Consider the following 19,589-nt stretch of genomic DNA (forward strand, 5'->3'; position numbering starts at 1 on the left):
ACTGCTGGATTTGTTACTGGTAGGTTTGATCATCACGGGAGTTTTACGGAAATGCTTCAGGAACTCGGGTGGGAGTCTCTAGAGGAAAGGAGGCGTTCTTTTCGTGAATCGCTACTGAGGAAATTCAGAGAACCAGCATTTGAGGCTGACTGCAGTACAATTTTGCTGCCGCCAACTTACATTTCGCGGAAAGACCACAAAGATAAGATAAGAGAGATTAGGGCTCGTACAGAGGCATATAGGCAGTCATTTTTCCCTCGTTCTGTTTGGAATCGGAACAGGGAGAGAAGATGCTAGTTGCGGTACGAGGTACCCTCCGCGACGCATCGTATGGTGGATTGCGGAGTATGTATGTAGATGTAATCATTCCCGCCAACAGCCAGGCCGACAGGTTACGATCTAGCATCGCGGACAGTCATACTTTGAATATGACCAGTGGTGATGCTGACGGATTGCCTCATAGTAGGAATGATTGCTGACAACTTCTGTCTGCAAAAGTTACACTGTTTGTAGACGAAAGAATAACAGGAGGCCCACCTGAGAGTCGCTCTGTATGTGCCTGTCTGCAGGGGTCGCACCGACGCGGCGACACGCCAGAGCAGGAGATCCTGGCGTTCCAGAAGCAGCTGCAGAACCTGCCCGACTTCGACTCTCCGGACCACCCGGACCCGGTGGCGGCGGCGGCCGAGTTCCTCGCCGGCCGGCCGCACCTCCGGCCACGCTCGCGCTCAATGCCGCGCGTCTCCTACGAGAACTCGTCGTCGCGCTATCTCACGCTGCCCGACGCGTGGGCGCCGTGGCCCGGCGGCGGGGGCGGCGGGGGCGGCCGCCTGCACAGGGGCCGGTCTGCGGGGGCGCTGCCCGGCGCGGGCGACCACAGCCCGGCCGCAGCCACCACGCCCGTCGAGGAGCGCGCCGCCGTGGGGCTGGCTCCGGTGGCAGTGTCGGGGGCCGGCTCGGGGGCGGCGCCTGGCGCGGGGGCGGCGCCGGGGGGCGGCGGGGGCGGCGACCGCGGCGGCTCCGGCAGCCGGCGCTCCAGCCTCAGCCCCTCGGACCGGTCCGGCCGCCGCCGCGACAGCCCCGCCTGCATCCTGGTGGAGGTGCCTCCCTGGCACAGGGCCATCCTCAACTTTCTTGAGGTGAGTGTAGCTTCCTGTAATACAAGACAACGCTGTTGAGTCAGATAGCTGTGAGTGAGAAACAAATTAAAGAAAATATTGTAAGAAATGAAATGAAAGGTTTGTGTGGTATTATTGGGTGGGAGACCCCGTGGTTGTTACGCATCGTGGTGTAACTCTTTCTATTGGTTTACTGGATAAGTTCGTAGCGTTTTTCCCTAAGTTTAGTAAACACAAAAGATAAGCATAACAAAGACTTTTGTCACCAACATTATATTGATGAGCCAAAATATTATTACCACCTAGTTATAAGCGTTTGGTCCACTTCTGAAACGCAGTTCAGCAGTGATTCTGCGTGCGATGGACTCGACAAGTACTTAATAGGTTTCCAGAGGTTTGTGCCACCAGATGCCTACACTAAAGTCGCAGACTTCACGTACTTTACGGGCGCTTGGTTTGTGGGCACGGAGCTGGCACCCGATACTGTCCCACTTGGGTTTAATCGGATATAGATAAGCCGAATGTGATGGCCCAGACATCAACTCACTGTTATGTTTCTCAAACCACTGCAGCACGATTCTGGGATTTTGACACGGTCAGTTATCTTGCTGGACGATTACCATCGCCGTTGACGAAGACATCAAGGGGTTACAGATGGTCCCGAATAATGTTCACTTAGTCCACAGCTGTCATGGTGCCTTAGATTACTACCGCAGGTCCCATGGCAGCCCAGGTGAATGTCTCCCAAAACATAATACTGCTTCCATGGCGCGCTGCATGTTTCGTGCAAACGTTCGCCTCGATTACGGCGTATCTCAACACGGCCATCGACCTGGTTTAGCAGTGAATGGGCTTCATCCGGCCAGGTGACACGATTCCCTTGATCCACAGTCGTATCTCGATGATCCTGTGCCCACTGTAATCGTAACTGACGGTGTTGGTGGGTCAACGTGGGCACGCATAGGGGTCCTCTGTTGGGAAACACCATGGTTAACATTCTGCGCTGAAGGGTGAGCTCCAAAACAGTTGCGCCTGCTCCAGCACTGTTCTCTGTCGACAGATGTGCAACAGATCGCCGCCTATCCAACTTTAGAGAGCGAGAAAGCCCCCGACCGCTATGTTCTGTGATGAGATGTGGATGTCCAACTTCTTGTTGCCTACTCATGGTTTTAGGATCCTTCAACCACTTTCCATAGATGCTCATGACAGTAGCATGCAAACAGCCGAGCCGAACAGCTTCGCCATTTCCGAGATGCTCGCGTCCCAGACGCTGGGCCACAACGATCTTGCTTTTATCAAAGTCGCCTAAATCGGCAGATTTCCACATTTGCGCCACTTCTAGCCGCTAGAATGATTCCCCATTCGTCTCTTCTCCGCTCATACACTTCTCTTACCGCGTCACGTGTGCTCAGCGCCACCAGGCAGCACAAAACCTTGTGGTGGACAATGGTCACAATGTTTTGGCTCATTAGTGTTTATTCTCCTTCACTGTTTCTAATTGTCTGTCAACGCTGAGGTAACTTTTCGATTCCACGGCCGTAGAAATCTCGTGGTTTTGAGGTGAAGAACGCGTCGAACAGTATTCGGAGCGAATTTTCAGCCGGAAAAAGAGTTTCTTGAAGTTGCTTCTATAGAGAATGGAAAAAGGTGAAAATATGAGGACGCAAGATGAGTGAATAAAGCGGGTGCGAAATGATTTCCCAGCACAATTCCTGTGTGAGGGGAGAGAGGAGTTATTGCTGAGTGGCATCACTTGACGCGATCTTCCTGCTCATTGTTCTTGGATTGCCTGTGCAAGACATCTAAGTTGCTGCTAATAAACGTTAGCATGATGGTTACACCTCGAGGAAGTAATTCGTAGTACACCAAATCGTCGCTGTTCCACCATATGTATAACATCATCTTTAAAGGATGCGCACAGGTCTTTATACGGGGAGTTGCTGCTTTTTTCGGGCTCAGCCATCCCTTTCTTTTCCTTATATGTTAGCTTAAAGGCAACATTTCTCGCCAACAGTATAGGAGTTGTCGGTTTTGTTCACGAACCAGTTGATGACAAGCAAGCAGACATGCACGTTGGCCGCCTTCGGATTTCTGTGATTTTGGCGTAGAGCACGAATTTCCCATGTAACCGATTTTAGAACCTTTTCTATTATATGCAAATCTCGCACGATGGTGGAATGATCACAGATCGTCCCATTTGCAAATTCTAGAGTGCACTGACATGGTTCATTGTGGATTATTGTGTTTAATAGATCTTCATCAAACCGTGAAGATCTTCCTAAACGTGGAGGGTTACTAATGTCAAAACGATCCTCCTTAGAACGAGAAAAACATTTTCTAATCGTTCTCTGTCCAATGGCATTGTCCCCATACACGATGAAAATGTATCTGGTTGCCTCTGCTTCTGTCACCCTTCTACTGAACTCAAACAGAAGGCCATGTGGGAAACGTTGGCACTCCATTTTCTAACGTCTGCAGCTCCATTCACTATCTCCAAATAACAAAATGACTGTATGTAAGCTCAAACAGCAAAAATAACATTCGATAAATGAACCCACAGCAACCGAAATACCAACATGTAAAACAAAAACGCTACGAACCTAAGAACCAACTTTATATTTGACGTCATTTCACTTGGCGACTTGCACATCAATGATGATGATGATATGAAATTATGATGATGACACAAACACGCAGACTCGGAGCGAAAAGAAAACACTCAGATCCATCCGGGTGTCGAACCTAATCTAGAGGCAGCGATACTAACCTTTAGACCACTTTCAGTTTCTTTGGCATCCGTACTCCCCTCTCAGAACCTCTTTCGCTCACCATATTTCGGTTTCTCGGCCAGGCTTCACTGCTGTTCTCTCCGTGTAGTCCCTCTATAATGATAGGTTTTCTTATAAAAATAAAACTCAAAATTTTTCTTTCGTCCTTGAGGGAAAAAATGTACTACTATAAATAAAATTAGCTTCTCTGAAGTAAGTTGTGACATATTAAATTTTGAAGAACTCTTCCGCTGCGAAAATTGTATTCTTCTTGCAGTAATATGTAATTTTTTCCTGGGGTAGACGGATATTCCGTTTTTTGTCAGTAAAAATGTCACATTCTTTAAGTATACCTTCTCTTTGTGCTTGTTAATGTAGTCTTCTTCCTTGATATCTGAGATTAACAGATAGTAAGTAACAGAAATTTCCTTCTGCGATTTAGCTCTGAAAGAACATACAGGTGCCTAGCAAATTAACATCTCTATTCTTAATCGAAGTTTCTTGATTCATTTATTTGCGGTCACTACTCTTCTGCTTATGCACTTGGGGACGTAATCTTTTATGTGTTCGCCGGCCGCGGTGGTCTCGCGGTTCTAGGCGCGCAGTCCGGAACCGTGCGACTGCTGCGGTCGCAGGTTCGAATCCTGCCTCGGGCATTGATGTGTGTGATGTCCTTAGGTTAGTTAGGTTTAAGTAGTTCTAAGTTCTAGGGGACTAATGACCACAGCAGTTGAGTCCCATAGTGCTCAGAGCCATTTGAACCATTTTATGTGTTCCTGCACTGTAATAGTCTGTGCCGCTAAGTTTTTTGTAAGTAGTTATCTTTCTCTTTTCGATGCCAGTGTTTTCATACGTATCTTACATAGAACGAGTCTCTCGAACATATTCAAGTGAACAATCGTACAAATTTATTGCAATCACAATATCGATATCAACATTTTGCAACAATATACGTGGAGCATTAAATATCTTCAATGTCACTGAGAAAAAATTTGTCATTATCGCAGTTTCCAGACTCTGCAGACTACCCACTATTCCAGTCACCTCTCATCTTAGTCAAACTTTCTGAGTTTCGTCGTCCTGAATAACTTCCAAAGCCCATATTATTTATACCTAGTTATCATTGAGACTATAGCCCCCTGACCAGCATATTTCTGAAGTTCGTTTTACGGAGACTGAACTGCTTAATTTTGACTCGTCTCAGCAGAGAAGCTGCATACGATTCTTCTATGTTAAAGCAGTGAGCTGCACACAGAATGTAAACAGCAAGATGGCTGATTTGTTTAATACTAGCTTGGAGACCAGCGTAAGTTCCAGGTATATTATTCGCATTGTCATATGAGAGACCTCTGCTTAAGTGAATGTCCAAATCATATTTACTTAATAAATTTGTTAGTGAATAAGGTAATTCTACTGCATTTGGAAAAAAAACAGGTAAATCTTTCAACGGGAAGCCCATCTTTTGATAAATATCTTATAACAAAAGACAGCTGACCCATATTCGTAACATCGGGGGTGGAGTCTAATGTGGTGTAAAAATATTTAATTTCCTTCACTTCATCTACATTGTAATTCACTAACCTTTCTGCTAGAACTGATATAAACCCTTCACATTTTTGAAAAGAAAGATAGGATGTGCTACCATTTCTTTGTTTACATGTTCTATATTTTAAATTAGAAAAATATTGAAATTTCCGCAATGTGTTGACACAAACTCATTGTTGTGAATGCTGACAGATGAACCTTGAATGGAATAGCTCCTGACCACGGCAGCAACTCGTTAACTCGTTTTAAGACGTCCCTCCAATATTTTATATCTGTCTGAAGCTGAGATGTTAGTTTCTTATCCATTCTCCACGTGATTTGTCCTCTAGTTTTTAAAGTTATCACACATTTCCTACATTCAGATGAATTTTCACGGGCAGTTAATCGAGACTGACTGTTTTGCCAGTCATTAAATCCCGTATTAGGTTTGGCAGACTGTGATGTTAGATTAAACAATAAGCATACGACACAAAATACATTACCTTTGCTTTGAGAGTATACAAAAAATAGTCTTCGTTGTTTCACGCCATTCCTTATCGTTCTGAAAAGCAATCCTTTATTTAAGTACCTCGGAAAGTCAATTTATTGCCTGCACGAATTACTGAAATTACGATCCATATTCTGTGCCACATGACCTTGATTAGCGACGTAATCGCGAAGGTATCACTGTCGCCATTCATTTTATATTCGTCTTATGGGTCCTCCGAAATTTTTTCTAATCTCGAAAACACTTGACTGAGATACACCATATGCTGCACTGTTTTCGATACTGTTCACCATATCATTGCAGTCTGATGTTTCTAGACCTGAGCGCGAGCTGAAACTAGCTGGCTTTGTTTTTATATATCACATCGGTTTTTGCACTCTTTCTCACAATTTCTTCTTTCTTTATTGCCTTATCTTTCGTGAGTTTCCGCCATTGAGAACCACTTTATCTTCCTCGAGTGTCGCTCATTTTAATTAATATTGAAAGATAAATTATGAACTAAACAATTGTACCCCATAGAGTTTCGAATTAAACTGAACTGCCAGCCAGGCGCCAGTCTGCTAGAATGACTGGCGGTATTTTCTTTGAATTTGAAGGGGCATTGTTGAGTGTCAACACTGGTTACTCCTACGACAGCGCTGACACTGTATCCCGCCACAAAGGTCAGTTGATGAACAGCGAGATCTGCCTTCCTAACGTATACCACAGGAGAAGGCACTGATCTCATTGTCACAACGTAACGTCATTACTAAAGCAAAACCTTACCTTTTCTCGTTGCCTAACTATACCATTCATGAGATCTGAGATGATTGATGCCAATGTTATCCATATCCATTTCATTGTGATTTAAGTTCGCATTTTTTTACAAGAGCTGCTAATGAAATGTTAAAAAAAAAAAAAAAAAAAAAAACCAGCAGCGCAGAGGATGCGGAACCGCATAGTATCGAGCGGAGTCCTCGTAAGTCCGTAACAACGTTCCAGTGTGTGCGCGCCCGTCAATAAAAATGAGAAGCGAGAAATGCTGTCCAAACAGAGCTGTGCACGAAAGAACTACTTCCTTTGATGTGCCGACACTGCGCGGAACTGGTTGGTTGTTGCGCAGAGCGGCGCAGTTTGACTTCTCACCGGCTGCTCTGCGATTCGCCGAACCTCATTTCTTGGTTTTTCGTGGCGCGCCGTAGCCGATGTGGACGCGACTTCTTAAACCATCCTTAAAATCCACCGTCCTAGACAGCCACCTAGTCCGCCTGGGCCTAAATACGCCCGTGGTTAGGAGGCAGCAGCGACGATTTCTCTCGCAGGTGCTTCGTGACAAGATTGCCGCTATTCGCATTGGCTGTAATAATTCTACGACAATATATTTACCCAGGATGCAGCAGTCTTGTTAACTGAATCCTTGCAGCTTGAGTTGAGTTAAGCCACAACTCATCATCTACGGTTGCAACACTCAGTGCCTGGGATATTGTTGCTTTGACAGTTTCGAATGACATTAGCGCTGCAGCCGAAAGTATGTTTTTAATTGTTTTTTACTTAATTAAGGAAAAAGTTATATTTTTGAGTTCCAAGCATTAATAAACGATCAAGATACATAAATTATTGCGCAGTAAATGTAAAAACTGGAGACTGTCACTTATTCGCTGGCATAAGCCACAACTTATTCATGAAGGAATACTTTCAAATCAGTACATATTATAAAAATGGATGTATGTATGTTCATCTCCTCCTAAACCACTGAACCAGTTTCAACGAAACTTGTTACATATATCCATTAATGAAAGGCAACAACCGCTGTGGAGTAAGAACCATCTAACCATCATACTTCAGAAGATGGCAGCGACGTCAACATCTACCGAGGGATTTCTCTGCTGCTAGTAGGATACAAAGTGATCTCCAAGATTTTAGTGGACAATGTAAAACTTCAATGTGATCAAACAATTGGTGAATATCAAGGAGGATTTCGACGTGGAAGGTCCTATACTGAGCAGATCTTCAGTCTGAAAACCATTCTCCAACAGAAACAAAAAAGGAGTACGAACTTCACCGTGGTTTTCGTCGACTTTGCGAAAGCTTATGATTCCACTCACCGGCAAACACTCATCTTAGTACTCCAAGAACGAGGTGTGGATTACAACACACTCACCCTCATCAAAAAGACTCTCACGGATACGACCTCTAAGGTGAAGTTCAGAGCAGAACTATCTCGGAGTTTCAACATCAAAACGGGGGTACGACAGGATCGATCACCCATTCTGTTTAATACAGTGCTTGAGAAAGTCATCAAAACCTGAGAATGTACGCTGAGGAATTTAGGAATGAAACCAGTTACCATTGAATCCGGGACCCGAAGAATCGAGATAAGGTGCCTTGCTTTCGCAGATGACATTGCAATCTTTACCAACAACTCTAAAGATGCTGTCTTGCTGTCCAATCCCTGCCTGAGATAGCGGTGAAGTCAGGGTTACAAATATCGTATGACCGGCACTCCAGTAACACCACTTTGACGACTATACATGGAACGATTGGGAGGGTCAATCACTTTCGTTATCTTGGTGAATGGGTTCACCACAGTGGTAGAGACGGCACCTCTATCTTGGAAAGGCGTAACAAAGTCAACGCAGCATACCATCTGTACCGCAATCTGTACAAAAAGAAGTGCATTTCGAAGACTGCTGAGGTCTGACATTACAGAACTGCTGTCAGAGCACAGTTTCTGTATGCCACAGAGACCATCTTGATGAACAGAAAGGGCATGATGGATGACCTGGAGAAAGCCGAAAGACGATTTCTCAAAAAAAAGAAAAATCATGGCCCGTGATTCCTCCCAGGTGACACCTACCGATTGAAGTCTAATTCTGAACTGTATCAACAGTTAGAATCATCCAAAACCAGTAAGCGACGTACGAGGCTCAAGTTCTATGGGCACCTACAACGTATGAACAACAATAGGCTTACCAAGAAGATCTTCTCATTGGTTAAAAACTACAAGACTGGAAGCCTGTGGCTTAATGAAGTACTAAGAAGATCGTTCCATATTTTGTGCTATGGTAGAGTCTTGGACCCCACCACCTACAGTCCCTAAAATTCGGAAGCCCCTTTGTCAGGAGAGGAATGAGAAATTATCAGCAGGGCTCAAAAGATATTCTGCCGGAAGAGAGCATCGAAGAACTAGTGATAAGCGTTACTTAGTGGGCATAAATCAACAATAACAACAATATTTCAGGCTATTTGACGTCTTAAACATTTAAATGCGTGAAAAATTGTCGCATTATGCATGACGTTTAAATGTATTGCTTCTGTGCTACTAATTTTATTTTTAACGTATTTCACAGGCAGTATCGACATATGCCGCTGAATTATCTATATATCCTTGTACAACGCATAGTTCTAGAGATATGATGTCATGAACGCTGAGGTGCGTGAAAAAATGCAACATCAGGCATGAAGTTTTAATACACTTATTATTTATTCTTCACTACTTATACACTCCTACAGTCGGGTCAACATAAGAAAATCCCTGATATCTGGCAGCGCTTTTGACAATGGCATAACGGGAGTAGGATTCTATATGAATAGGAAGGTAGGACAGAGAGTGTGTTACTGATAGCAGTTCAGTGATAGGGTTGTTCTTATCAGAATCGACAGAAAACCAACACCGACGATAGTTCAGGTACACATGCCGACGTCGCAAGCTGAAGACGAAGAGATGGAGAAAGTGTATGAGGATATTGAAAGGGTAAAACAGTATGTAAAGGTATATGAAAATCTAACACTCATGGGAGACTGGAATGCAGTTGTAGGGGAAGGAGTAGAAGAAAAGGTTACACGAGAATATGAGCTTTGGACAAGGAATGCGAGAAGAGAAAGACTAATTGCGTTCTGTATCAAGTTTCAGCAAGTAATAGGAAATACTCTGTTCAAGAATCACAAGAGGAGGAGGTATACTTGGAAAAGCCTCGGTGATTCGGGAAGATTTCAGCTAGATTACATCATGGTAAGGCAGAGATTCCGAAATCAGATACTGAATTGCAAGGCATAGCCAGGAGTAGATATAACTCGGATCACAATTCAGTAGTGATGAAGAGTAGGCTGAAGTTTAAGACATTAGTCAGGAAGAATCAATACGCAAAGAAATGGAATACGGAAGTACTAAGGAATGACGAGATACGGTTGAAATTCTCTAAGGCTACAGATACAGCAGTAAAGAATAGCTCAGTACGCAGTAAAGTTGAAGAGGAATGGACATCTCTGAAAAGGGCCATCACAGAAGTTGGGAACGAAAACATGGGTACAAGGAAGCTAACTGCGAAATAAACGTGGATGACAGAAGAAATACTTCAATTACTCGATGAAAGGAGGAAGTACACAAATGTTTCGGGAAACTCAGGAATAGAGAAATACAAGTCGCTGAGGAATGAAATAAGTAGGAAGTGCAGGGAAGCTAAGACGAAATGGCTCCAGGAAAAATGTGAAGACATCGAAAAAGAAATAATTGTCGGAAAGACGGACTCACATGCAGAAAAGTCGAAACAACATTCGGTGACATTAAAAGCAAGGGCGATAACATTAAGAGAGCAACGGGAATTCTACTGTTAAATGCAGAGGAAAGAGCGGATGGGTAGAAAGAATACATTGAAAGCCTGTATGAGGGGGAAGATTTGTCTGAGTGATAGAAGAAGAAACAGGAGTCGATTTAGAAGAGATAGAGGATTCAGTATTGGAATCAGAATTTAAAAGAGCTTAGTAGGACTTACGATCAAATAAGGCAGAAGGGGGAGATAACATTCCATCAGAATTTCTAAAATTATTGGGGGAAGAGGCAACAAAACGACTATTCACATTGGTGTGTAGAATGTATGAGTCTGGTGACTTACCATCTGGCTTTCGGAAAGCATCATTCACACAATTCCGAAGAGGTCAATAGCTGACAAGTGCGAGAATTACAGCGCAATCAGCTTAATGGCTCATGCATCCAAGTCGCTTACAAGAATAATTTACAGAAGAATGGAAAAGAAAATTGAGGAAGCGCTAGATGATGTTCAGTTTGGCTTTAGGAAAGGTCAAGGCACGAGAGAGGCAATTCTGACTTTTCGGTTAATAACGAAAGCAAGACTAAAGAAAAATCAAGGCACGTTCATAGGATTTGTCGACCTGGAAAAAGCGTATGACAATGTAAAATGGTGCAAGATGTTCGAAATGCTGAGAAAAGTAGAGGTAAGCTATAGGGAGAGACAAGTCATATACAATATGTACAACAGCCAAGAGAGAATAATGAGAGTGGACGACCAGAACCAAGTGCTCGTATTAAAAAGGGTGTGAGACAAGAATGTAACCTTTCGCCCCTACTGTTCAATCTGTACATCGAAGAAACAATGATGTAAGTAAAAGCTAGGTTCAGGAGTGGAATTTAAATTCAAGGTGAAAGCATATCTGTATTACTATTTGTTGAAGATATTGCTATCCTGGGTGAAAGTGAAGAAAAATTACATGATCTGCTGAACGGAATGAACAGTCTAATGAGTACAGAGTATGGATTGAGAGTAAATCGAAGAAAGACGAAGGTAATGAGAAGTAGTAAAAATGAGAACAGCGAGAAACTAACAGGATTGATGGGCACGAAGTATATGAAGTTAAGGAATTCTGGCCAAGAAAACTCCACTAGTATCAAATATCGGCCTTAATTTGAGGAAGAAATTTCTGAGAATGTACGTCTAGAGTACAGCATTGTATGGTAGTGAAACATGGAGTCTGAGAAAAACGGGACAGAAGAGAATCGAAGCATTTGAGATGTGGTGCTACAGACGAATGTTGAAAATTAGGTGGACTGCTAAAGTAAGGAATGAGGAAGTTCTGCGCAGAATCGCAGAGGAAAGAAATATGTGGGAAACACTGATAAGGAGAAGGGACAGATGATAGGACGTCTGTTAAGACATGAGGTAATGACTTCCATGATACTAGAGGGAAGTGTAATGGGCAGAAACTGTAGAGGAAGAAAGAGATTGGAATACATCCAGCAAATAATTGAGGACGTAGGTTGCAAGTGCTCCTCTGAGATGGAGAGGTTAACACAGGAGAGGAATTCGTGGCGGGCTGCATCAAACCAGTGAGAAGATTGATGACTGATGACCAAAAACAAAAAAAAGAACTATGAAGGGGCGTTCCGTACAGACGTTTACAAAATTACGTTGTGGATGACGCGAAGCAGCTGTGCTCAGCATGTAGAAACTGTCCAGAATCTATGTAAGACTGTTTCATAATTTCAAAGGTGTTTTCACGATTATGTGGGAATGAATTTTTTTACATTACACTACACACACAGTTCATCTTTTGTTTTCGGTTCTAACAGAAAATTGTCAAAATATCGGCTAGTGTGTGTACAATTGCAACTTACTTCGCTGAATGCAATACAAAACACACATTTCGTGCGTGAGAAGCAGGTATTTCTGTTGTGGTCTGGTGTTACGATAAGCGGTTTCTAGTACGTGTAAACCCACAGTTCGTCTAATTCGAATGCTTCCTCTTTCCTATTGAATTATGTTCTTTTGTATTTTTATGGCCCCTCTGTACATCCTAGCGTAGTAATAATTAGATCTTACTGAAATCACAGTATCAGAGAAATGAATTTGTTGGTTTCCCGGTCCTAGTGCTTGATCTGCTGCCTACCCAGACTACAATTGGATTTTTATCCTTTGAGGCGGGTACTAATGCTTCCATTTGTAGTTCCCATGTACACTTGTCCGCAAGTGCAAGGGATTTCCTATACTCCTGCAAGCGACGGGTATAAGTCCTTCGCAGCGTAACAAAATCCTTGCACCTTTCTTGTTGGTTGAAATTCTGTATCATTACCGCGTTTTCTGAGTACTTTGCTGATACGATCTGTGACAGCTGTTACAAATGAACGGAAAAGTTTGCCTCTAGTTGGTTCTTTTTTCGGTAGGAGCTCTAGACCCTTTGGGATGCAGTATCCTGTTTACCTCTTTGTCGGAGCAGCCGTTTCTTCTGAAGGCCGTTCTTAAATGATCGAGCTAATCTTCCAGGCTCTTTTAGCCAGGTCAACCAATGTTTCGTTCACTTCCGTTTTCTGTTCGAAATGATGACTGGAATTTCCGTGGAGATGTCTATCCTTGTGAACAGACTTTCTGTAGACTTTATGCCCTAAAGTTCCGATTGAAGAGACAATTTTCCTCCCACGGATCACATCAGCAAAACATTCAGAAAACGTTGTATTGATACAGTGTTTATGCCAACAGGAAAGGTGCACAAATATTTGACCACTGCAAAGGACCTGTACCCACCGCTTGCCACAGCGGGAGTATATATTATAAGGGGCGATCAAAAACTTTCCATTCGAAGGCCGTACAGCCCAGAATCGGTATGCCAACCAGGCAAAATCGCCCTGAATACTGAGGCAATCATCTCACCGACGCACAGGGGTGATCAGTTTGGTAAAACACCGTGTCCTGCTACGTGAAGAGGTCCGTAACTGCCTGCTGCACATTCTCGTCCGACAGGAATCGTCGGCCCTTCAGGGCCTAATTTATGGGACCGAAGGCGTGAAAATTGCATGGGGAGAGATTAAGGCTATAGGGCGGGACCTCAAATGTCTACCACTCGAGTTGGCGTAACTTCTGCGTTACGAGATTTGCGATATGAGGATTTGCGTTACTATGAAGCACCAGCGCCCCTTGTCGTTCACCATTCCATAACGGTGGTTTTCGACAGACATTATGCCTTATACAAGTTCTTCACTCCCCATTGAGTGTCTACTGGTGCTTCTCCTTCGAAAGCCAAGAAAATAACAACACCACGTTGATCCTGTTTGGACGCATTTGGTAATAAAGTCGCCAGTCGCTATAGTTCATATTCCCGCATTTAGTGCACGTACATGGAAAGATACGAATGCTACACGAGTCTCGTGCCTACATTCGGTGTTAATTGACCCTCATTGAAGCCGACCTACATTGCATATATGCTACAGCAACTCCCTCAAACAGAAAATTTCTTATCGTCCCTGATATAAGCAGGGCTGTGCCCCTGCGTATTCGGCCACCACACTCGTGAATATGCTTCGCGGGCCTGGCACGGCCCCTGCCTTACCTCAGCAAGTTGTTTGTCAACGGAGGATTCTGTGAGCTGTTTACCACCAAGCCTCGTGCAGCCGCCTCAGCGTCTGGTGCCACAAACCGTGCCGGTACGTGGCGTGCAGATCGCGGTAAACAGCACTGCAATCCCAGGTACCTCTTCACATCTGCGCGGCCACGTGACCACGTGACACCGCGACACCGCTTCTGTATTCCTCCGCTAGCAAGTACCTCGGTAGCCGCTCAGCCCCTATAAGCCCAGTTCAGCTCCGCCTCAAGACCAATCGACAGCCCATGGCAAGAACCACGACGCCTGCCGCTGCTGCTACCCAACCGACTGTACAGCACGCTTCATCGACAGGTATATGAATGCGTGGCGTCTGTTCTTTCCGACGTGTCCGAAACAACGGATACCACGCATTCATGTTATTTGATAGGTCTAGATGGGGAGTCGATCCACCATTTTCAGTGGGGATTCACAAATACGTCTGACCTCCTGTGAGAATCTCGGAGAGCGAACATGGAGGATAGGGACCGCAGATAGGTGGCGCTCGATGCTAATGTCCTTCGTCGGTGAGGCGTGCCGAGATAGTCCGTGCAGTTGCCATAACGCTGTGTTCCGGATGGCGCTGTGGTTACCGCACCTGCCTAATGAGCAGTAGATCCCGGGTTCGAATCCCGATCTGCTACAGATTTTCACTCGCCACCACTGATTTCGCATAATGTCAGTGCAGCGACAGCAGTGATCCACTCCCCTCCCTTTCCTTTCTTCCCCTCTCCATCTTCAATTTACATGAAATGTCCGTAAGTGACGAACTGTAGCAGGTGCGACTATGACTTCGTCGGTAGTGGCGATGAACCTACGAAGCGGGGCCTTCCGGAGCGGCTGGGAACCTATCGATGAGTAGCAGCAGCGGAAGGCGTCTTGGTTTGTGGCACAGGCTGACGTTTGGTCTAGAAGCGGAGCTGAACTGGCTATAGGGGGGCAGTGGAGCGACCGTAGTACTCATTAGCGGAGGAACACACAAGCGGTGTCACGCGGTCACGTGGCCACACAGACGTAAAGAGGTGCCTACGACTGCAGTGCTGTTTACCGCTACTTGCGCGCCATGTTCCTGCGCGGCTTGCGCCCCCAGACACAGTGGCGTCTGCACGAGGCTTGGCGATCAACAGCCCAGAGAATCCTCCATTGATAATAAACCACCTGAGGTAAGCAGGAGCGCGCCAGGCCCGCGGAGAATGTGCACGAATGTGGTGGTTGAATATGCAGGGGCACAGCAAGGTAGCTCGACTCCAATGAGAGTGAATAAACACAGACTGTAGGCAAGAGACTAGTGTGGCATTCATGTTTTTCCATCGTGTGTGCAGTAAATGCGAAAATGTGAACTGTGTTGACGTTATTACCAAATGCGCCCAAACAGGGTCAACGTGGTGTCATTCTTTTCTTTGCTGCGAAGGACAAACACCGGTCGACAACCATCGAAGGGTTATTGCACTTGTCATGTTCTACTCGTGAATTTAGGTAATGGTCAGTAAGCAAACAGTTTATGCCAAGCGTCTATATCAATCACCACCTAGGTGCACCACTCGCCACGATACTTCAGAGTATATGCAGTCGCTTACACTTGCGGCCAAATGTACGTAGAAACCATTAACGCCTGCCTTAAGAAATGCAAGGGCATTTATCGTCTGGATAAGACAGATGTATCAGCTGTAGCACATCATGCAGTAGAACCAGGAAACCACCAAATTTGTTTCTCGGACTCTGTGATTTTGGCAAAACCTAATAACTGCAACGCTAGGATGTGCGGAGACGCCATGGAAAATCGCTGAGAAAACTATTATAGATCCACAACCATCCACATTGTATCATAAATTAGAAACTCCCAACAACAGACTTAGTTCTGTATGGAATAAAGTGATGCAGAGCAATAAATCACAGAGCAGAATAACATCACTCTTAAATTAAATGGAAGCACTATAAACGATCAGTCACAGTAGCATATATGTTTGATAACCGTTTCTTAAATTAGTAGAAAGTATAGGGACAAATAGTTGGAGAGTAAAATCACAGTGTTAAGTTGAAAAAGGAGCTGTTACAAAATTCAGTCGTATGAATATATCGCCAACTTCTCCTTTTGAAATTAAGAAAATTATATTGTTTTTGTTGTTGTTATTGTGATATTCAATCCAGAGACTGGTTTGATGCAACTCTCCATCTTACTCTATCCTGTGCAAGCTTCTTCATCTCCCACTATCTACTGCAACCTACATCCTTGTGAATCTGCTTAGTGTATTCATCTTTTGCTCTTCCTCTACGATTTTTACCCTCCACGCTGCCATTCAATACTAAACTGGTGATCTCTTGATGCCTCAGAACATGTCCTACCAACCGATCCCTTCTTCTAGTCAAGTTGTGCCACAAATTTCTCTTCTCCCCAATTCTATTCAATACCTCCTCATTAGTTATGTGATCTACCCATCTAGTTTTCAGAATTCTTCTGTAGCACCACATTTAGAAAGCTTCTATTCTCTTCTTGTCTTAACTATTAATCGTCCACGTTTCATTATATACATGGGTACACTCCACACAAATACTTTCAGAAAAGACTTCCTGACATTTAAATCTATACACGATGTTAACTCATTTCTCTTTTTCAGAAGCGCTTTCCTTGCCATTGCCAGTCTACATTTTATTTCCTCTCTACTTCGACCATCATCAGCTACTTTGCTCCAGAAACAGAAAAACTCATTTGCTACTTTAAGTGTCTCATTTCCTAATCTAATTCCGGCAGCATCACCCGATTTAATTCGACTACATTCCATTATCCTCGTTTTGCTTTTCTTGATGTTCATCTCATATCATCCTTTCAAGACACTGTCGATTCTGTTCAACTGCTCTTCCAGCTCCATTGCTGTCTCTGACAGAATTATAATGTCATCGGCAAACCTCGAAGTTTTTATTTCTTTTCCATGGATTTTAATTCCTACTACGAATTTTTCTTATGTTTCCTATACTGCTTGCTCAATATACAAACTGAATAACATCGGCGATAGACTGCAATCCTGTCTCATTCCCTTCCCAACCACTGCTTCCCTTTCATGCACCTCGACTCATAACTGTCATCTGGCTTCTGTACAAATTGTAAATGGCCTTTCGCTCCCTGTATTTTACCCCTGCCACCTTCAGAATTTGAAGGAGAGTATTCCAGTCAACATTGTGAAAAGCTTTCTCTAAGTCTACAAATGCTAAAAACGTAGGTTTTCCCTCCCTTAATATATTTTCTAAGAGAAGTCGTAGGGTCAGTATTGCCTCACGTGTTCCAACATTTCTACGGAATCCAAACTGATCTTCCCCGAGGTCGGCTTCTATCAGTTTTTCCATTCGTCTGTTAGTATTTTGCAGCCGTGACTTATTAAACTGATAGTTCGATAATTTTCACATCTGTCAACACCTGCTTTCTTTGGGATTGGAATTATTATATTCTTCTTGAAGTATTTCGCCTGTCTCATACATCTTGCTCACCAGATGGTAGAGTTTTGTCAGGACTGGCTCTCCCAAGGCTGTCAGTAGTTCTAATGGAATGTTGTCTACTCCCGGAGCCTTGTTTCGACTTAGGTCTTTCAATGCTCTGTCAAACTCTTCACGCAGCATTATTTCTCCCATTTCATTTTCATCTACATCCTCTTCCATTTCCATAATACTGTTCTCGTGTACATCGCCCTTGTATAGACCCTCTATATATTCCTCCCACCTTTCTGCTTTCCCTTCTTTCCTTCTTTGCTTAGAACTGGGTTTCCATCTGAGCTGTTGTTATTCATATTAGTGGGTCTCTTCTCTCCAAAGGTCTCTTTAATTTTCCTGTAGGCTGTATCTATCTTACTCCTAGTGATATATGTCTCTACATCCTTTCATTTGTCCTCTAGCCATCCCTGCTTAGACATTTTGTACTTTCTGTCGATCTCATTTTTGAGACGTTTGTATTTCTTTTTGCCTGCTTCATTTACTGGATTTTTATTTTTTCTCCTTCTGTCAGTTAAATTCATTATATCTTCTGTTACCCAAGGATTTCTACTAGCCCTCGTCTTTTTACCTACTCGATCCTCTGCTGCCTTCACTACTTCATCCCTCAGAGCTACCCATTCTTCTTCTACTGTATTCCTTTCCTCCATTCTTGTCGATCTTTTCCTAATGCTCTCAATGAAAATCTCTACAACCTCTGGTTCTTTCATTTTCCCCTGGTCCCATCTCCTTAAATTCCCAACTTTTTGCAGTTTCTTCAGTTTTAATCTACAGTTCATAACCAATAGATTGTGGTCAGAGTCCACATCTGCCCCTAGAAATGTCTTACAATTTAAAACCTGATTCCTAAATCTCTGTCTTATCATTACATAGTGTATCTGAAACCTTCCAGTACCTCTAGGCCTCTTCCATGCATACAACCTTGTTTCATGACTCTTGAACCAAGTATCAGCTATGATTAAGTTATGCTCTGTGCAAAATTCTACCAGGCGGCTTCCTCTTTCATTCCTTACTCTTACTCCGTATTCATCTACTACGTTTCTTTCCATTCCTTTTCTTACTATCGAATTCCAGTCACCCATGACTATTAAATTTTCATCTCCCTTTACTATCTGAATAATTTCTTTTACCTCATCATACATTTGAAGAATCTCTTCTTCATCTGCGGAGCTAGTTGGCATATAAACTTGTACTACTGTGCTAGGCGTGGGCTTCGTGTCTATCTAGGCCACAATAATGCGTACACTATGCTGTTTGTAGTAGATTTTTTATTCGTTATTAAACCTACTCCTGCATTACCCCTATTTGATATATTATTTATAACCCCGTATTCACCTGACCAGAAGTCTTGTTCCTCCTGCCACCGAACTTCACTAATTCCCACTATATCTAACTTTAACCTATCCATTTCCCTTTTTAAATTATCTAACCTACCTGCTCGATTAAGGGATCTGACATTCCACTCTCAGATGTGTAGAACGTCTGCTTTCTTTCTCCTGATAACGACGTCCTCCTGAGTAGTCCCCGTCTGGAGACCCGAATGGGGGACTATTTTACCTCCGGAATATTTTACCCAAGAGGATTCAATAATCATTTAACCATACAGTAAAGCTGCATGCCCTCGGGAAAAATTACGACTGTAGTTTCCCCCTGCTTTCAGCCGTTCGCAGTACCAGCATAGCAAGGCCGTTTTGGTTAGCGGATGTTACAAGGCCAGATCAGTCAATCATCCAGTCTGTTGCCCCTGCAACTACTGAAAAGGCTGCTGCCCCTCTTCAAGAACCACACGTTTGTCCGGCCTCTCAACAGATACCCGTCCGTTGTGTTTGCACCTACGGTACGGCTATCTGTATCGCTGAGGCACGCAAGCGTCCCCACCAACGGCAAGGTCCATGGTTCATGGGGGGCGGATTATATATTCTCCCGAAAATAGAGAGGATGTTTCATTTTCGAGAAAATTATATATTCTCGCGAAAATAAAATCACATCCCGATTTTGTGGCGTTTCCAACAGAGTGCTAAAGACTTGCTCTGATGCAACAAGCCCTGTCGTTTCTGTAATATGTACCGC

General features: G+C 43.8%; 1 protein-coding gene across 1 annotated transcript in view; it reads left to right on the forward strand.

Moving 5' to 3' along the window:
- LOC126455984 (uncharacterized) overlaps positions 1-19,589 on the forward strand; it is a gene marked incomplete at its 3' end in the record, with an annotated part of 1,226,620 nt that overhangs the window by 689,324 nt on the left and 517,707 nt on the right. Inside the window, exon 32 of the mRNA XM_050091741.1 lies at positions 570-1,139. Coding sequence (XP_049947698.1) covers positions 570-1,139 — 570 coding nt within the window. The remainder of the gene's footprint in view (positions 1-569; positions 1,140-19,589) is intronic.

Source organism: Schistocerca serialis, chromosome 2 (assembly GCF_023864345.2).
Source record: "Schistocerca serialis cubense isolate TAMUIC-IGC-003099 chromosome 2, iqSchSeri2.2, whole genome shotgun sequence".
In the NCBI taxonomy this organism is placed as follows: domain Eukaryota; kingdom Metazoa; phylum Arthropoda; class Insecta; order Orthoptera; family Acrididae; genus Schistocerca; species Schistocerca serialis.